The 19925-nt window shown below is 33.2% G+C and overlaps 2 protein-coding genes and 1 non-coding gene across 3 annotated transcripts; 2 read left to right on the top strand and 1 right to left on the bottom strand.

Moving 5' to 3' along the window:
- Positions 1–1660, top strand: LOC143203168 (uncharacterized). Its single transcript, XM_076415303.1, has 4 exons — positions 1–236; positions 954–974; positions 1043–1219; positions 1499–1660. The coding sequence occupies exons 1-4, from the start codon at positions 39–41 to the stop codon at positions 1658–1660; spliced, it is 558 nt and encodes a 185-aa protein (XP_076271418.1). The 5' UTR covers positions 1–38.
- Positions 1661–2755: 1095 nt separating this feature from the next.
- Positions 2756–19461, top strand: LOC143203167 (cilia and flagella-associated protein 47-like). Its single transcript, XM_076415302.1, has 13 exons — positions 2756–2979; positions 4410–4599; positions 4661–4957; positions 8652–8755; positions 8845–8945; positions 8999–9028; positions 9110–9339; positions 9879–10312; positions 10371–10707; positions 12076–12594; positions 15987–16232; positions 17087–17347; positions 19237–19461. Exons 1-13 carry the CDS (start codon positions 2756–2758, stop codon positions 19459–19461), a joined length of 3198 nt encoding a protein of 1065 aa, XP_076271417.1.
- Positions 5979–6082, bottom strand: LOC143203298 (U6 spliceosomal RNA). The gene has a single exon (XR_013007320.1). It is a non-coding gene; the product is annotated as a U6 spliceosomal RNA (small nuclear RNA).
- Positions 19462–19925: the final 464 nt, after the last annotated feature.

The following is a 19925-nucleotide window of genomic DNA, read 5'->3' as shown; positions in this document are numbered from 1 at the left end:
TATATTTATTTACGTAGTTTCTCTAGATTGTATGAAATATGGATATAGATAACGATTTAGATATACCGTCCAACAGTAATGTTACCAATGTAGAATCTGAGGTAACCCAACTTTTTAGTGGGACCGTATCTAAATCATCCGCAGAGAGTCACCACACCGAGGATTTTAGAACTGCAGATTCCATACAGATTAGAAATGAAAAAGAAATTTATCTGCGTGAAATAAGTGTATTTCGGGTAAGCGATTAGTATTTGAGTTACAATTTTATTAATGTTGAGGTTAACAATATTATGCTTCCGACATCAAGGAAAAGAAAACTACCATTATACCCAATTCTAGAATAATATTCATCAGTAGATTCCATCTATGAGCTTTTGAACTTAGGGGGCTAATAGAGATCTAGAATATTTGTTATATATTTGTTATAAATTTTCGGTTATTTTCTACCAAAAACCTTTCATTGTCTATTTATAGCACATATATATAAAAAATTTGCTGACAAAATGTAAAGTTGTGGACAAAGTGGTTTCGGTTGTTCCTAATAAATTAAATTAAACCCGCTTATTTCTGCTAATACTTATTCCACGAAGCCATATTATCATATTCTTCTTCAAATTTTCTTATTTTGTCTCCGAAAAGAAATAAATGCGGCGGAGGTTCATCAAAAATTATGCAACGTTCATGGTAACGAGTGTCTAAGTGTCAAAATTGGTTTGCTCTTTTGATCCTCTTTGCTATCCTCAATAAAAAATGATATTCTTAATACGATTTAGTCTAGCGAATAGTTAGCAAGTTCAACGGAGTTAACTCGGACGAATAAGTTGGTTTTTGTCAAAATTTATGTCGTTTAAAATTACATAAAGGATAATACGATGTGACTCGATATAAGATAAACATCCATAGTAAAACCTTGAAAAATAATGCACAGTTTAAATTTACTTTTTTAATTTTAGGATACGCTTTTCAACAACGTTGTAAGTATCATCAAGTAAAGAGTACACTTACTCTTACTATCGTACTTTTGACAAATCCTGTTGCACAGAATTTTCTCGTTTTGCCGGAAAGAAGTAAACCAGTTTTGTCCGAAGAGATTCGCATTCAGCCAAACACCATGATCTTTAGAGGAGCATTCGACGGGAAAATGTTCAACCAAAAATTGACTATAACAAACTGTAGCCAAAAGTCAGTTTTTATTAGAATATCACCGCCCAGCTCTCAGGTAATACATCTGGTCAAATTGGCATATTACTTAACTATTTTGTATCCCTTAAAAATAAAAACAAGATAATTGTTACAGCTGCAGATAAAAAAAGGAAATAAACGTAAAATGCAAAACATTCATTAAAATCAAATTTTAAAAACCTTTCGAAAAGTTTGCCTTAACATTCATAGAAGTGTGTCGCGTGATATTCTTGACCCAAATGATATTTACGTAGTTAATATTCTTTGGTCGTTGTTTTATGAAAGAATTTTCGAAAATTATGATTCCGTTTTGCAGGCTTTTCAAATAAAACCGATTCCTTTACCTCATCGGTTATCCCCCGGCCTCAGCATCAGCAGGAATGTTAGCTATCTGTATACGAAACCAACTGCTATACCACAGGCGTCCATGGACATATATATTAATAATGAGAGGATGGCTTATGAATTTTTGGTGTAAATATGTTTTATCATTTTTAAAGGAAATCATATTTTTCTGCATTTATTGCCATATGACTTTTATTAATGATTAGATAAAAATTATAATATTTCTTATATTATTTTGAAGAAAGTAGGTTCTAAAATAACGTATGGGAAATATTATGGGTAATAGATGTTTTAGCAGGGGTTATCTTAAGACAGTTGAAAATTGATCTACGTTAATTAAGTCTAACTATGAAATATTTTTAACAAAAAAATTGAACCGACTTCAAAAAATAAATGACGAACTCATTAAAGATAAAAAATAATCAAACTTAGAATTTTTAACACAAAAAAAACATTTTAAAATAATATATGTGCATAATAATCGTTGTAATACTAAATAAAAACCTTATTTCACCTATCTATTACATTTATTTTATATTCTAATAAAACACACAATTTAGCTTCATACCTACCTAAACCTATTTATCTATTTGCAATATTATTTTAACCACTACCAACTGATTACTTTGAAGTCGGTACTTTAGATTTGTTTTGTTCATAAATAAATTTTTGTGTATGTCACAAAATTACATTATATATATATATATATATATATATATATATATATATATATATGTATGTATGTATATATATTAAAATCTCTTTTTACCAACTATGGTTTTATCTGGACTGGGCCTGAAGTTTAACGTGGGCTCCGAACCACGGTCCTCAGCATTAAGACTACCGACTGGCGAGTGACAGAAGACATCCGGTCTTACCCAGCCTGGTTACTGGCGTGACTGGTATCATTTTCCTTGTCGGATTTTATACATTGCCTAGAATATTCACAAATTTATTAAACAGTTACAAACATACGTTTACGACCATGTCCCAGCAGGATTCGAATCCGCGGCTATCGCAACAGTAAATTGTGTGTTTTATTAAAATATAAAATAAGTGTGGTAGATAGGTTAAATAACATTTTTATTTGTTTTTATCTACTCATTACGAATATTATGTACATATTTTATTTCAAAATGTCTTTTTTTGTGCTACAAATCTAAGTTTCATTATTTATAGAGTAGATATTTACTCAATAAGTTACGCAGTTATTTTATTTAATATTATAATGGGTAGGCCAAGTAAAGGTGCAACCGGTACGAGGAAAAATAGGCATAAAGAATCAATAATTGAAATTAAGGAGCTCTTAAGGCATCCAGGTCCGCTACCTACTCAGGGTGATCTGATAAATGTTCTAACTAAACAAGAACAAAAAGTTATTGCCCCAGTCGGGAATCGCGACCTCCGTTTGGAAGCTAAATGCTTTAACAATTACACCACAGGAGCAGTTGTGTATAAAATTTTTAAGATGTTATATATGCTACAGTTTGTTCCTAACAAGCAAACTGAGTGGCTTTTGTACTGAACCACTACCGATTTTCTTAGCTTTCTGCTTAGCAACAACATTATTGACAAAGATCTGATTATTATAGATAAAAAATATGTTAAAACATTGTACGTGCCTTTGACATTAGAGCGTTTCCATCGATTTCCCCCCTACCCCCAACATATCTTGATTTGGTTTCAATGGAACCACCTCGGAAGGACACTCTTTCGAATGAAAATAGAATATTGAAAATCGGCCCACAACTGACGGAGAATTCGGCGAACATACATTAAATATATATACAGCCGAAAATAGAACCTCCACCTTTTTCGAAGTCGGTTAAAAAGATAACTTAACCGGAACAAACTATCATAGAAAGTCGTCATCAGTTGGACGTTAAAACAACGGGGAGCGTGTAAGATACTAATACCAACCACCACATTCTTAAAAATCATGGAAATGCTTAAGCAAGGAAATCTTCTCATCCTCCTCATCTTATTCGCAACATATTGATAAAAAGAATCACTGTTCAACTGATGCTACAGTTTCAAAATGACCAACTCATCTGTTTATTACAAAACTAGTCGTTTATAACAGCTAACAAATTATGATATTTCAAAAAATAACCACCAATTCCTTTTGACAGAAAATTCCGAGGAGAATTCCAGAAAGAATTAATTCACAACCACTATATTGACTACAATCTATAATATTATTAAAAATACAATTTTCTGTAAAGGAAATAAGGTTTGATATGACCTTGTTCTGGCAAATATTGTGTCAATTTTAATGCTTCTATCTTTTTTATATTAAGGAAGAATATATTTTGATTTAATAAATATTGAATTTCCGAGATGTGTTTATTGTTAGTCTCCTTATTGAAATTTAAGATTAATTGTTATATGTAATATATATAGTTCGTATCAAAGTGTTTGGCTTCTGCTTAATATTCTTTAATTGCAGATATATTTCCTCTTTCCCCCAGTATTTCCCAGATATCTTTCTCCCATTAATTCTGAATATCTTCCGGAAATTTGTTTTCGAAACGTTCAATAAATTTTTCAAAGTAAAATTTATCTAATCCAATCAAATGCGTTTCATTGTGTATTGGAATAAATTCGTAGCGTTTTATAAATAAATTAGTGTTTATGATAGTTTCGTTTCGTTGATGCCGTTAATCAGAATAAGTGGTAGTTACGGAACAACATCTAGTGAAAATGATGGACTTCTTATTTAAGTTTTTCCATATATTTGTAGTAATTCAAAATATATTAAGTATATCAATAAAATATATCAACTAGAGCATAACATATAATATTATCTTAATATTATTATACTTATAAGAAATTATTTTAATTTATTTCTCAAAGCACTTAGTAATAATAAGAGTTTTCAGATTTACGTCATATAGTGCAACAGAAATCTACCCCAAAATCCTCGATTTTGGCGAGATAGATGTTGGCAGCGTTTCAGATATGAAAAAGTTAATAATCAAGAACACTGGTACAAAACAGGCAACTTATTCCATTGACGCTGGCAAGGATCAGTTCGAGTTGATCATACAGCCATCGAAAGGCACCATTTTCGTAAGATTTTTATAAAACGACACTCCGAATGGTTTAAAATGAATGAGATCTTCGTTAACAGCCTGGACAGCAGCAAGAAATCTCCATCGAAGTTTTCGGAACTATACAAGGGGTGTTTCGTCGCGAGTTTTGGGTGAAGACGGATCCGCTGCAGAGAATAAGGGTTCAAGGAAGATTTATTGAGCCCATGTTGAATGTGGAATATCCTTTTGCTGAAAGCAACAGCGTCCTACTGAGTTACCCGGTGACATTTGTAGGCACCAAGCGCTGTCGGAACGTGATTTTCCGAAATCGCAGTTCGTTCTCCTCTGTTTTTTGTGTCTTAAGGAAAATACCTGGTATCGAGGGTGAGAGAGTGGTGAGTATATACAGCGGGTAGCTAAATTATTAGAGATAATATTGAGATTATTTAATTTTGTAGTTTTCTATAGGTCTCCATATATAGTATTTTTTATTTATATCTGTAATCTATTGGGATCATAAAAACTATAAAAAATATAAAAAACTGTTTTATAATTTTCGTTTTAGTAATTTTAAAATTATTAAAATATAATAGAATTAATTTTAATATTTAGTGATGCCACCCTTTGCTGTAATAAGAGATGGCATGCGTCGGAGTATGCTCTCAATACATGTTTTCGTCTTTCGCTGGGCTTTTTGGGCTATTTAGTGTCGGGTTAAAATGTGATCTTTGAATAAAGTATATAATAACATATAATAATTACATAACATACCGTAGGTGTTAGAGCAAAAGCTGTATCAATCCCGCGGCCGTCAAAATGTTGATAAGGGTGTCCAAATATTTGGGTTGGAGTAGTTGCTCCAGGAATGACCCAGGAATCCTGAGTTGCTGCTAAGTAATTCTAGGTATATTCCCAAAGGATGTGTTTGACCCTTTGTTGTACCTGACACCGATCACAAAGTGGAGGGTATCTTCCCTTTAACAAGTGTTCATGGCTCAGTCTGCTATGCCCTATTCGCAATCGGACAAAGGTGCTAAGTTGGAACCTGCTGAAACTATTAATGTTAGGAGATTGATGAAGGATCTTTTTGATCTCCTACAGTTTGTTGTTTTCGATAAGGAGATCCCAATTTAGTTGATCCATTCCTCTATATAGAGTCCCTATGTGTGTTTTGGCATCACCCTGCTAAACAATTCATTTAATTTAGTTGAATTCTCTTTTGTGCTTGCCAGATAGTCAGCTATTTCCTTTCCGGATATTCCCCTATGAGAGGGGATCCATAAATAATTAATCCTTACTCCCCTACTCTCCAGTTTTGTATGTAGCTCCTTGATCGCCATAACAAGATAGTGGACTGTTCTCACTGAAATCAGGCTCCCCAAAATGTTCATCGAATCTGATGATCTGATGATTGATAAAAATATGGAACGCTTCACGATTTTGCGTGTCATCATTGCGCAGGAGCTATGCTAATATTCTCTGTATCGTTCCAATCTTAGTATATGTGCCGCCGATGCGACTACATAGAGTTTCAATTAACTTCTGTTTAGTGGTAATCACTTCTTTTGCAATTACCGGTTTGGTGATTTCCCACCTGTTTTCTATGGGATTCATGTCTGGCGATTTCTTGGGCCGATGCAAAAACGACAAATTTGGACTACTGGCTTTGTGAAATGGTGCTGAATCATGCATAGAACTGCATCTGTCATCGTCATTCATTGGTCTATGGTAGTAATCTAGTAGTTGCCTGTATTGGTCTTGTTTCATGTTCCCTTCTACAATGAATAGACGTTCCATACCTGAGGCTGAAACCACACCATGACACTAACGGGTGTTTAACCCTCTCTACAAGACAATCGACGTGGAATTATTCACCAGGGCCTCGTCTTACAAAAGAACTTTTGTATATTAAAATTTGGAAGGTTGATACGACGGAAAAGCACATATGTAATATAATAGAATTAAGAGAATCGTTATAGTCCAATTGTGTCGTTAAAAAATTTATACTTAGTCGTCTTGTTATATTTCTATGTTGTCTAGCTCATTGGAGTCGCTTCTTCTTCATGGTGTCGGATAGTGGAGGTTTTTTGGATTTTTCAATCGGTACGAGGTACAATATGATTTTTTATTATCAATTCTAATTTTAACTCGATTTGAATAGCTGCTAAGTCTCTCTGTGAATATGTGGAGTGTAGTAACAATATCTGTATCTCTCTACATTTTCTTGGAGATTTGTTCAAAGCCTTACTTAATCTGAAAGCTCAAAATCTGACGTAATCGCATCGAACCATTAATAAAATATAAATTCGTAGACATAGCAACATATGATTATACGGAGGATTACTAACCTTTTGATTTTTTTAGAAATTAACGTCAGTTATGAGTAATGAAATTATTATATCTAGACAATACAATAATACTACAAAGCGCGCGTTTTAACGAACAATTACTAAGCGAGAAGAAACGTCACACAAACAATTATTTTACAATACAAACAACGTAGTCAAACAAATATAATAAACTATTACATAAATACATAAATATGAGTACTGTTGCAATTAATTTGCCACCTGCTGTAGATTAAATTTTTGAACGAAAGTAAATTCAAAAAATTTATGTATTCTCTATTACAATAAGTAGCTTCAATAAGCTTTCGCCCTTTATTAAAAAATGTTTTTTTATAAATAAAATAAATATAATTTTAAAAAAAATTACAATCGGTTGATTAGGTTCTGATGAGTTGAGTATGATGATTATGACTGAAATTTAATGTGGCTTAGCATTATTGTATGTAACACAATTTCAATTGGTGTTCTAGCGAATACTTATTTTGATAATAAGGTTTTATTATTTAAATGCATTAATCAGTCGGCTTTCAACCATACTATTTTATATTTGTGACTAAATAATAAGCAATAGCTTAACAAATGCATCTAAAACTTTATTTTCGCCGCAGTTTACCAACGTCGACTTATAAGCAATTAAATCACTTGATAGTCAGTTCTTCTCCCAGGCATTCGGAAGATGGCGGAAATTACAATGATCCCAAAACCTGGGAAGTCACCAAACGAAATATAAGCCATATACCTATATCACTGCTGCCAGTAATATCTGAGGTTTTTGAAAAATTTCTGCTGAAAAGAATAAAACCGATTTTAGAGTCCTGAGAGATATTGTGGTCGCACCAAATTACTATAGGACTGATTACCTACATCGAGACCTTCAGATACCTACAGTCAGTCAATAAATCAAAAGGATTAAATACCCCATTCTCATAAGAATATTGAAATATTGCAGCTTTTGGATACCACTAGAACAGGACACAGACTCAAAAGATTCAGACCATATGATCTTATGTAGTGTTGTTTAATGAGGTGCATATAATAAAAAATACAGCAGTGACATAATGTATAAACATTATTTCACCAGAGACTGAGATAGGGTCGATGGGTCTTTCTAGTTATATACCTAGATTAGAATTATCATAAATACAAATTGTAGGTTAGACGGAAACGACTAGTAACAATGTAATAATTAAATAATAAAAAAATCAGTTCTTGTGTTAACAGAAATACTATAAATTTCGAACTTAGTAGTGTACTTAAGTTTTACACTTAGTTAACAATTGAAAAGCTGCAAAGTAATGCATAATGGCCATATATATGGAAACAAATTTCAGAAGTGTACCAGAGTAAAAGTAGCAATCTTCATCAAAAAGCGAGTACGGTGTGAGTAACGTTGTTTTCCGTAGTTAAAGTATGGAAACATGTTCTGCTGTTATGTTAAATGGCATGGTTTTACCCACTGCTATAAGATGTGATTTATACTAGGATGGTTATGATACTATTAATGTGTCGCACTAAGAGATTTAAATGTTCCAAAATATATTTTCTTGATTTTTGTTGGACATTAGAGAAATTATTATGTTAATTATTATATATAACTATAAAATTGTACCCTATTTAAATACATTTTGCACCATCAAACATTGTTCCTACAGTCAATTCTATATTATATTAAAAAATACGTATAAAAACTTAACTTAAATATGTTATACTGTCAATTTAAAATCCTATCGATTAATTTTAGCCATATGAAGACGGTAGACAAAATGATGACAATTGTCGACAGTTCAACGTATTTCCATTGGAGGGGAAGTTAAATTCCGACGAGCAATGTTTATTAGAAATAACGTATGTTATATGTTTCTTGATTTCGTTAAAATTACGAAGTATTCTAAGCAATTTCATCCACAATTTTATAAGACTAAATATGATTATAGGTACGAACCACACGACCCTTTAAATGGTAGAACCTTTCATATTACTCCAGTTTTCATAGAATTCGTAAAATGTATGCCTGGATTTGAGACTAAATCAGAAAGTATGCTATAGAATAATTCTGTTTAATGTTTAACATACCTGCAATAATTTTAGGTTACATACAAGAAGATTCCACTCCATCAGGTAATGTTTGTTTACATAATCCACCGTTGGTGTTTCAACTATTCCCTGAGATTTTTGTTAATATTATCATAATTATTCTAGAAGTAATATCAGTGACCACATTAGACGAAGATAATCAAGTAGAGCGAGAAATTGATATCTGTCGGCCATACGTGGCCATGTATTTATATGGTGAAATTGAGTTACCAAAGGTTACGTTAAACCCAGATAAGATACATCTTCAGAAGCTGATAATTAATGAAATTCATGTTCAACAATTTACCATTCTCAATAACTCTGAAACATTACCACTAATACTCAGATATAAAAAAGTATGTTTAATTGATATAATGTTATGTATATGTTGGATTGCGCTATTGACACAACCCTAATTAAAAAAAAACATTTCACTGACGAGTAAGAGTTTTAGAAATAATGGCCTCGTCACTACTTCCATTAAAATAAAATAGTTTTAATGTAAATGAAAAGTTCCTGTTTCTATACTCCATACATCTCATAACTTATATTCTAATATTGTGAATTAATTACTATAAACATTTAAGATGTGATCCTCTTTCCCTGGAGACTTCTATTCAGGTTTGTAAATAACCGGTGATCAAGGAGGATCAGATCTGGAATATGCAGTAGTACACAAAGCTATTGAAGAGAAATTTGACCATTGCTTCCATTGACTTGTATATTGTCTTGGTACAACAATACATTTCACTTTTTTTGAGGATGTTTTCTCTTTATTTCTATATTCAGGTCTGATATCTGTATACCATGTAATATTTAACTATCAATGTTTTAGTTTTTATCATGAAAGCCAGTGAACGATATATAGTAAACCAATATTAATTGAATTTTTTAGTTGCCCTCTATCGAAATAGTACCAAAAGAAATTTTGCTACCTCCAAGCGAACTCACGTTCTCAACTCTAAAAATCAGACCATCCAAAATGGGAGAAGAATCAGTATCTGTCACTTTCGACCTACTATACCAAACAGACCGAGGTCTTACTAAAGTCAGTGAAGTCTATTTGAAGCTTTCGTATAACGGGGAGTACTCTGAACGAGATAAATTAGCCAAAAAACGAAAGAAGTATTTTCTGTCTGGTATCACTCCAGATATCACCAACGAAGTGGGTTATTTGGTAGATGATGTCAAGTTCAATTCAAAGATACAAAAACCTGTTCAAGCCGTTGTAGACAAGAGTAGTTTGGTGTTTAATAAGAACGATGGAGATTTAGTAGCTTTTCCAAACGATAGGATCAAATCTTTGAGACCTTGGAGAGATCAGTATCCGTAAATAATAATATATTTAAACAAGTCCCTAATCTCACTTTGGTTTATTAATGTTTAGATGTAAAACCATTTTCGCTAAGTTGCCACGCATTGTAACAACGTATGATAAGAGCTACGACTTAACCGCTTATCAAAAATTCTTGAAAGACAAATCGCGTCTAGTTTATAACAGTTTCATTAGACAAAAGAAGAGAATTCCACCTTCAACCACTACTGAAGACTGGACGGATTATGATACAACCAACTCAAAACTATTATTGTTGGAAAATCGTGAGTATTTGGAACAGATACCTTCATCTTTGATGCATCCGCATAAGAAAGCGCTATTTGTACCTTTGACACCCTATGAAATAAGAAATATTATTGTGACGCCAAAATTCATACAATTGGGTCTGGTAAGTACTCTAATCATTTACAATAAGTCTTACTCCTGTTCCAATATTTATCCTAAATGCTACTCAGACTATCTTTGCCACATATTTCTTTATAAGTGTGTTATTGAGCTTATATCAAAAGCGCTTCTAGATCAAACCTGAATTTCTTGGAGCATCATTTATACGTCACGTAGGTCCACCAAGTTAGTTATAAAAAATTGGTAAAATTTAACACATTGGAAGAAGGAAAATCTACCTATCTAGTTCAGATAATTTTTTCAAATTTTTACATATTATATCTACTTCCTTAGTATTTATTCAATTAAATAAAATATGGATATATTTTTTACAGATTTAAAAGACGCCTCCTATCACTCAGTCTATTCACAGTAGTCTATTATCACTCAGCTTATTCAGAACAACACTCCGTTACACGTATAGTTTAACACAAATGTTGATAAACCTGATTTAGAACATTATAATATCTTGAAACTAGATAGATTTATCGATTATGTTAGTAAATAAGTAGATGAAAAGATAAATAGGTAAATCTACAGATAAGTTGCTGGATATGGCAACGCTGCGATAAATCCTCTGAAAGCATTAGGCACTTGAATGTGTTATAGGGTAATATGGTATCCTCTTGTATAATATTGTAATAAAGGTATCCTCTTGAATAGGTCATGCAAGAGGATACCTTGCCTATGAAACCAAAGTTGACAATTAGGATATGATGGAGCAACATCAGCATACGTTTTAAAAGTGCTTGATGTGTTCTGACAGCATTTTTATTCAAATCAAACTATAAATATAATTAATTGTCGAAAATTCAAAATTAAACGTTCCATTATTATGAGTATGTATTCACTGGATAACTTAGACATATTAAATGCAAAATTATTACTTCATGTAGAGATACGCCAAAACCGTCGAACTTAATATTTAGGTTAGGGCTTTAACAGTTCTTTGTATTGATACTTTTCAGCAATAGAAATCGCTGATCAAAATATATTCAAGCACCTAATATAATAAGATTTAGCAATGTAACTCAGTTTGCAGAAACAGGCGTTAACTTTAATGACGTTAAAAAGTTATTATATTTAATTACTAGTGATTTTAACTAATTATTTCTTATATAATGAGACCCATGTTAAGGAATATTTATTAATATTTTTAATAATAGATTTTTAAGCTAGCTTTTATTTGCGTTGTAAGTTTGACCATTATTTGGATTTTGGAACGTTTGTCCTTAATATTCTTTATAGCTTTCAGAATAATCTTTTCTTATTTCATTATTGCTTAATATAATATTTTTATTAAGCTTATATCTTAACGAGAAATAGATTTCTAAATTTATTGGGTACTATTGAAAATTTATTTATGTTTTAGTTGGGGGCAAATACAAAATGCTCGTGTTGTTTCTCCTTGGAGAATAAAAATATATTTCCCATACACGTTGCTGTTAATGCCCTGTTTCCGACCATTGAGTTTGTCGAGAAAGAATTTATTCTAAGCTCAACTACCAAAAGAGACGTAACTTTCATCTACCACACCACCGGTGGAGGTAAGAAACACAATACGTTGTTCATCATTTTGAACTTCTTTTACACGTTCAATGTTACTGTACTGGCCACAATCGCCGCCAACACGGTGAAATGCATCACCAAAACTATAACAATAGCGAAGTCAGGAAAAAACAATTTCTTGGAGTTGGTGAATCCGATCAACAGCGACGTGAAGTTTGAAATTGTGGCGGATTTTTTACATTTCGTGCCGTTTCCTGCTAGAGGTGTTATACCAGCAAACAGACACATGACCTGCGCCATTAGCTATAATCCAGAAGTTGGTTACACCCCCATGAAGGAGATTACTGTTGTGTCAGAAAGCGGATCAAAAGAACTACTTGAGGTATTATTAAAAATTAAATAAATAAAAATCATTATAATATAAATAGGCTAGCTATTAACTTATCTAAAGGGTTAGGGGATGAAAACAAGATCTAGTAGAATGAAACGGAAATTTTAGAAAATCAAAAGGAAAACCGATAGTTTTAATGCAAAAATAATTTTGTTTTTCATCACAATTTTCCTAAATTGCATGCATCCCATTACTATATTGTACAGTAACTATTATTAATATAAATTATTAATATAATATTATTATTAATATACTATTAGTTAATAGATTTAAACAACCAACAAATGACCAGCTAGAACCAAATGGTCTTTTACTGATGTCGCTTCGGGTTCAGAATAGAGAAGTGTTTTGCGGACAACAAAGACCTTGGGATTGTTGTAGTTGGTTTAACTACCGGGGTTTGTGGATGGGCAGGGATTTGATCAGATTGTTATCGTGTTCTAAGGCGCCTAAGGAGAACCTTACACTCAGCATGTTCGTGAAACTTTTCACGACCGGAATGCCTGATTTTAGGTGAGTGTTCACGTTCCTCATATAACATGGGTCATTGAGCAACGCGCGGACTTTTTTGGATTGGAACACTTGGAGTAGTTCAAATTGCTTCTCAGAGACGTATCTGTATGCACACCTATGCTCCGTAGAGGCAGACTGAACGAATTAGCATCTTATACAGGGTCGCTTTCTGGGAGATTAGGAGTTTGCTTTTTCTGCAGAAGAGTGGAAAGAGAAGGCTGTACATGCTTTTGCCTTTGAAAATAGCGTACTGGATATGAGCTGACCATTGGAACCTGCGGTCGAACTGGAGACCGAACTCCAAACCGACCTTTTCCATTTGGAGGCAATAAGCGCGGAGCTCCTTCTGGGGGTGGAACAGAATAATAGAGTTTTGTTCGGGTTAATCTGGAGCCCTCAGAATTTGTACCGCGCAATCGCCTGATTAAGTTGGACTTGTATCAGTGAAGAAAACTGTAACATCTGCATAAAATGCTGTGTGGGAATGTTTGTGAAGTGGGAAATCAGCCATATAAAAGTTGAACAGGGAAGGGGCTAGTGGAGAACCTTGCGGGACTCCTGCGGATATCTGTTTTCGAGAAGAGACTGCATCACCGATCCTCACTTGAAAGGATCTACCGTCCAAGTATGAATCAATCAGGGAGATTAGATCATTCGGTATCCCTAGCTGGTTCGCTTTGTAGACTAGACCGTCGTGCCATACTTGATCAAAAACTTCTAAAAGATGAAACATCTAAAAGATGGCACCAGTTTTGCGACCTCTTTTTTGTGCATGGTGGATGGTTGCTGCGACGCAGGCAGCTAGAGTGTTTTATTAAGTGGTGTGCATTTGTGAAGCTATTTAAACCGTGTAATTTTGCTTTCTCGGTAAGTTTGGAAAGTGAATTAATCAGGCTGATGGGCCTATGGTCAGATGAATTGGACCTAGTTTTCTTTTTTGGAATTATAGCGACAAGCGCATATTTCTAATTCTTTGGGAAATGTTTCAGGACGGAAGTGATAATGTTAATATGCTCTGAAAGTTGCTTATTGAAAGATTATTTTTCAGATGATTTACTGTGATACCATCTGAGCCTGGAGCTGTCTTTTTTGAAGACAGACGTTTCACTGAGAAGTGAAGGTCTCTAGGAGGGACTATGCCCTTTAGAAGATGCACCGATTGAAAGTTTTTCCTCTTCAGTGAGGGGATAATGTCGTTGATGATGAATAACGTCTGTTGAGGTGGGTCAAGACATGGATTGCATTTCATTTGATTCTCGATCGAATCAGCCAGAAGCTAGGCTTTTTCCGGATTTGTATGGGCGAAATCCGTAGAGGAATCGGCAGATTCTAGAACAGTGGGGTTGCCTAGATTTTGAAGAAATGATTCCCATCTCCTCTCGTTTCAGGTTTTTATGCTCTCCCTGACTTCTCTGATTGACACGTCAACGAGCCATCGCTACATATAGATTACTTATTCAACAGCGTGTGCAGGAACGTTGCGCATAGACACGTTTATCACTTCCAATATTAAATATAGAACTGGAACCATTGAAAACATTATTAGCTGGAGCTACTTCGGAGCGAAATTGTGTTTGTTTAAAAATTGCAAATTTGCAAATCAATATTCACGATTCAAGGCTAAGTATAACATCAAATTGGTTCTATGTTTTCAATACCTGATGCCGGTCCAAAATTTGTGCAAACCTATTTTATGAGTGACGAGGAGCAACAAATGAAGACAGGTTGTCTATACAACCATATCGAACAGATGAAGGTGAAAGATACTGGGATAAATTTGGGGATGTTTTTACAAAATCTTAACCAGTTGGTTCAGTGTATACCCTTTCCAATAGATTTTAAAACGACAACTACGATATCATCGTTATACCAGATCAAGTACTATATGAAGAGTAACCGGTTGGTGGGTTTTGTCGTAATACGGTTGGACTTTTGAATTCAAGGGATTTACCCAGAATGCCAACACAACTTGCTATTGAAGAATGTTTCACCAAACATTTTGATTCGAAATATTAATACACAAAAGTTATGCAATGGCACGGGATTGGTGAAGAGATTTATGAGCACTACTTTTGAAAGTACTATTTTGAAGGGCATAGTTCAAGGTGTGGTTGTTCTTTTACCACAAATTCCAATGATTCTTTCAGACTCACTCATTCCATTCAAACGTTTACAATTTCCAATTATCTTGCCGTTTGCCGTGACGATTAATAAGTCAACAGGCCAAAACATGTCATGTTGTTGTGATAACATCAAAATGGTCATAATAATTATACCTTATTTTTTAAATTAAAATTTTCGGATTTAGAATGTTTGTATAGGACGTCTGTCGAGTCTGCTAGTAATTATATAATAAAGTATGTCTTTTACAAGTAACATATATTTACAGTATTGTTGGTTTATTATATACATTTTTAATAAAAAATTTCATTGTTGTTTCAAAAGCATTTTGTTTGTAATTTAATAGGTTAGATATATTTCTTTGAAACTATATCTTAATATCTCTAAAACTAAATAAATTTACATTTATTAGAGGCAGATCTGACAATTCAAGCATGTGTGTAAGCAATTCAAACTTTGTTTCACATAACCAACAATTTGGTGCTTAATCCAAGACAATTATTTCTTGATGCAAGTCTGTGATCATAGTTAATTGACTATGATTAAATATTTCAATCAGAAATAATATTTAATCATTAATAGATACAAATAACATAACTATAACGATTTAAAGATGAGTGTAATGTCAGTAAATATTTATGTATTTTCAATTAGCTATTTATACATTAATGCAAATAGTATGTGTAGAAATATTTCTTGTGACTACACGGAATTTAATATTAATTTACTGCTAATTGGTTATTTTTCAGATTGTATTCGAGAAAACTAAATCTAAAATCGAATTGAGCACAGACAAAGTAGTTTTCGGGGATATTCCGTTAAATACCAACGTCTCTAATGAAATAACTATAAGAAATAGGGGCGAAGACTTAATATCAGCGACCTTCAGTATAGAAAAGTCCGAATTATATCCCGAAATCACTATTAGTCCAAAGAGTTCGTTGATATTTCAGAATGGTTTTATTGTTGTTACTGTAACTGGCCAATTTAAAAAGGTAATTAATAGCTCTATATAGAGTAAGAGCCAAAATTTACGCGAATTTTGAATTTGTCGACATTTGCATGGTCAGGTAGTGGTATCCCAAAAAAAAATAACGATTAACAGTTTGAAGTTAATAAAGTTTAATGTACTATAATACAGAATATATATTTCTTTGGCAAGTTCAAGGCACAAAATTATTTTGTAAACTGTATTAAAAGAAGGACTTCATTAATTTGTGAAGCTATATTAACAAGCTTTCCAATATCAAGCTGTACATATATTAATATGGAGGCAGTGAATAAGAATGCTAGTGAAGGTCCAGATTATTAATTTGCAGCATATACTCTTCACGCCCATGCTCAGCAAAGAGAACGAACTGAATGGAGTTATGAACATCAGTAATGCAATAAGCGACTATCTATATTTTCATCTTTTTACCTTGATATTTAACTTGTCAGCAATCATACGAGTCAGTGTGAATTTTAACCTGGAAGCTTCATTGAACTTTTATTTTCAACTGACTAAGCAGCAATGAATCTTACTGGTAATCAATATCGCGACATGATAAGGGATTTTTTTCTGTTTAAATTGAATAATATTCCTATGAACGACATTTGATTCTAAAAAGATAGTGCCACTTGCCATGTATTATATTACATTAGACACTTCCAGGTACTGTATTCTAAGGCTTCGGTCATCAGAACTAGATCTAGATATTGTGATTCAATCACGTAAGCTGGATGATGTTATGATTTTGTGATGTTATGCGTTTCCACATAAAAAAATTACAAAATATTACGTATATGTTAGCAAAGCCGTTGAATTTCGAATTTACATTTAACTCTATATAATTATTTTTAATTATAGATTTTAAGTTTTAATGTCACAATTAACATGGATATTCAAGATCAACTTAATAAAAAAATAACACTTACCGGAAATGTAGTGCTACCTGAAATTGCTTTCGATTTAAACTTCATAAAACTACCAAAAATACCATCAAATGCTGTGCTAAGAACACCGTTCAAGATGGAAAATACTACTGCGGTTGAAAATTATGTGACATTTTGTCTGGAGGATTATCCAGAATTTGCTCTTCTGACTAGGACAGAAGAAAAAATAGACAAGGTAGGTTTTTCTAATTATCATTATTCCCTTAGCATTCCACAATCAAGCAGCAGTCAACAGGCAAGAAGTATTTGATGCGATTTATGTTATACAGTGACATATATATTTACGTTACGATAAGTGATTATATACAAACTTATAAAGTAGTATTATACTTTATTTAGTTGCTGTTCTATGTTATTTTAAAAACTATTCGAAGAGTCTACTAATTTAATCACGCCGGATGTTCGGGTGCACTGATATTCTTTCAGAATACTTCACACAGGCACTTTGGATTATATTCGTTAATTTTTCACGGAGATATCCCGCTGAATTAGGTTGCATAATATGGGGCATCAACGATGGTATATAGCACTATATATTGGAGTCTCTAAAAGAGCTATGTGGGATTTACTAGTAATTTCCCATGGTTACGTCCAAATTGGTTTCAGAATTGACTTATACAGCAATAATTTATTATCCAAAGATAATTTGGAATTACTCTCTATACGCCAATACACTTATTTCACTTTCGTTCTTCCAAATTCAGTGTCGATCTAGATGCAATCTCAGATATTAGCATTATATGCTTGCGGTAGATCATTATTATTAATAATATTTACCGGAGGACAGGTCACTCTATGCAGGGTGAACCTCATGTGAGGGGATTTTGCCTCATGTTGAGGTGGAGTCGATGAGTGGAGATGCTTTGTAACTTATATTGGATCCTAATGAGATGATAGAATGACCGTAACGTCAGCACGAGATATAAAAATGGGCTTAGAACCCCGCACTACCGAACACGTGAATATACTGGATATTATTCAAGTCCAGTGTGCCAGACCTTATCAAGAGCTTGATATATATCGAGGGATGCAGTCGAGCTATAATTTTTATCTTTTAAGTTTTTATTTTATTTCATTGACAAGCTGTAAATTATTATCTACAATTATTTTTATACCGAATTATTAAAAAAAAATTATTTTAAGTAAATATTTTTATACCTGATTTACTATATCTGGTTAGTATGTTGGGTGCAGCGAAACTTCCCGCTTTAGCTGCAAAAGTGCTCTCTGTATCGTTATCTACTTATCTCGTTATCTCTGTGTTTATTCCGAGAATACGTTTGTCAGTTCTCAATTCTCAATCTCTGTAGTGCGGATAGCTCTCTTCGACTAACACATGACTTTTGCGATTGAAATTCTTATAATAGGGCCGCTCTTTTGCATAAGTCATATCGCATAAAAACGGTTAATTCATTCCTTGATTCGCTATCTGAAGATTCATTCAGAGTTTAAGCTTGTTTCTTTCCAATAAGTTTTGTAAATCATAGTCTTGGAACTTGTTTAAGTCATTCTTTGTTATTGAAATCAAAGTCCTCTTAATCCTTGATATCAAAATCATCAATTAGGATATGATGGAGCGGCATAAATATATATTTCTAAAAGTGTTTAGTTGAATTCAGCAGTTTCTTAAAACCTGCCTTTTCACTCGAAAATGTAATTTTAGTTTTTCGATAGTTAACGCGTCTATATACAGAATACCTAAAATGGAAAACTGTTAATTTATGTAGAAAACTATAAAAACCATTGAATTTTGTAATAGTTAAATGGGGTGATTTAACAGTTATTCTTATTTGTGTTTTCTCGGATATAGATATTCTTATAAATTGTATGAATGGGAATGTCAACAATTCGTAATATTGGCAAATGGAATTAATATTCGACTTACTATCCGACAGAAGATATCGTTATTTGTACCATTATATTGAAATGTACAACTGACAAAGTTTTCACATATACTGCTAATAATGTTTAATTGTTTGTTAAATAGTTTTTCAATTGAAATGATATGTAATCGATTCAATAGATCTTATTTTAGCGTAGTTTATTCCTCAAATAATACTAAAGTACTGCCTACACAATCTACCTGATAACAACAAAATGCGTCCCGACTCGACGTTGTCTTATCGTCGAGCCTCCTATTTTGTTTCTGAGTCCTATTTTTGGACTGTCCGCATGCTAGCGCCTCGAATACCGGTCCTTAACATATTTTCCGCTTACACGGCCATCCTGCTACCGGTGCATCCTCGCGCCGAAACTGAAACAACACCCAGGAGAATTTGCCTGAAATAGTGATTTCATACTTTTGTAACTTTATATAGCAGTTTTGTTACTATCCTGATTACACTTTGATCAAAACACAGCTCGAACAGAAGGTCAGAGGTACTATGTACTTAACTTTTCTATACATTTTGACAGAGGCCATCTCTCGTATACTTTTTTTTGAACATTATTACAATAATGATCCAGCAAAATAAAGATAATTTAAATCAGGCAAAAAGTATTTGCAAATTAAAACTGACTCACGTGATTGATCTGAGTTTTCATTCCATCCTTGGCCAAGGTCTCAGCTTTTCATGAGTGGCTACCGTGCTTCGTTGTCCCCTAGGCTGTGGCCTGCTAGTTGCGAGTGGTTGCTGCTGTCTCTGTAGACATCCAATAAGTTGCTGTCCCACATCTGCCCGCTTGTTGGTGTGTTTCATTGTCATGTCTATTGATTTGCGTAAGAACCCAAATCCACCTCTGTACCATAGTCC

The sequence above is a fragment of the Rhynchophorus ferrugineus genome, unplaced genomic scaffold (assembly GCF_030347505.1).
Source record: "Rhynchophorus ferrugineus isolate W39M unplaced genomic scaffold, kcgeb_rfMv2 rfM9, whole genome shotgun sequence".
In the NCBI taxonomy this organism is placed as follows: Eukaryota; Metazoa; Arthropoda; class Insecta; order Coleoptera; family Curculionidae; genus Rhynchophorus; species Rhynchophorus ferrugineus.
Note: the sequence above shows the minus strand (reverse complement) of the source record. Positions and strands in the feature narration are given on the sequence as shown.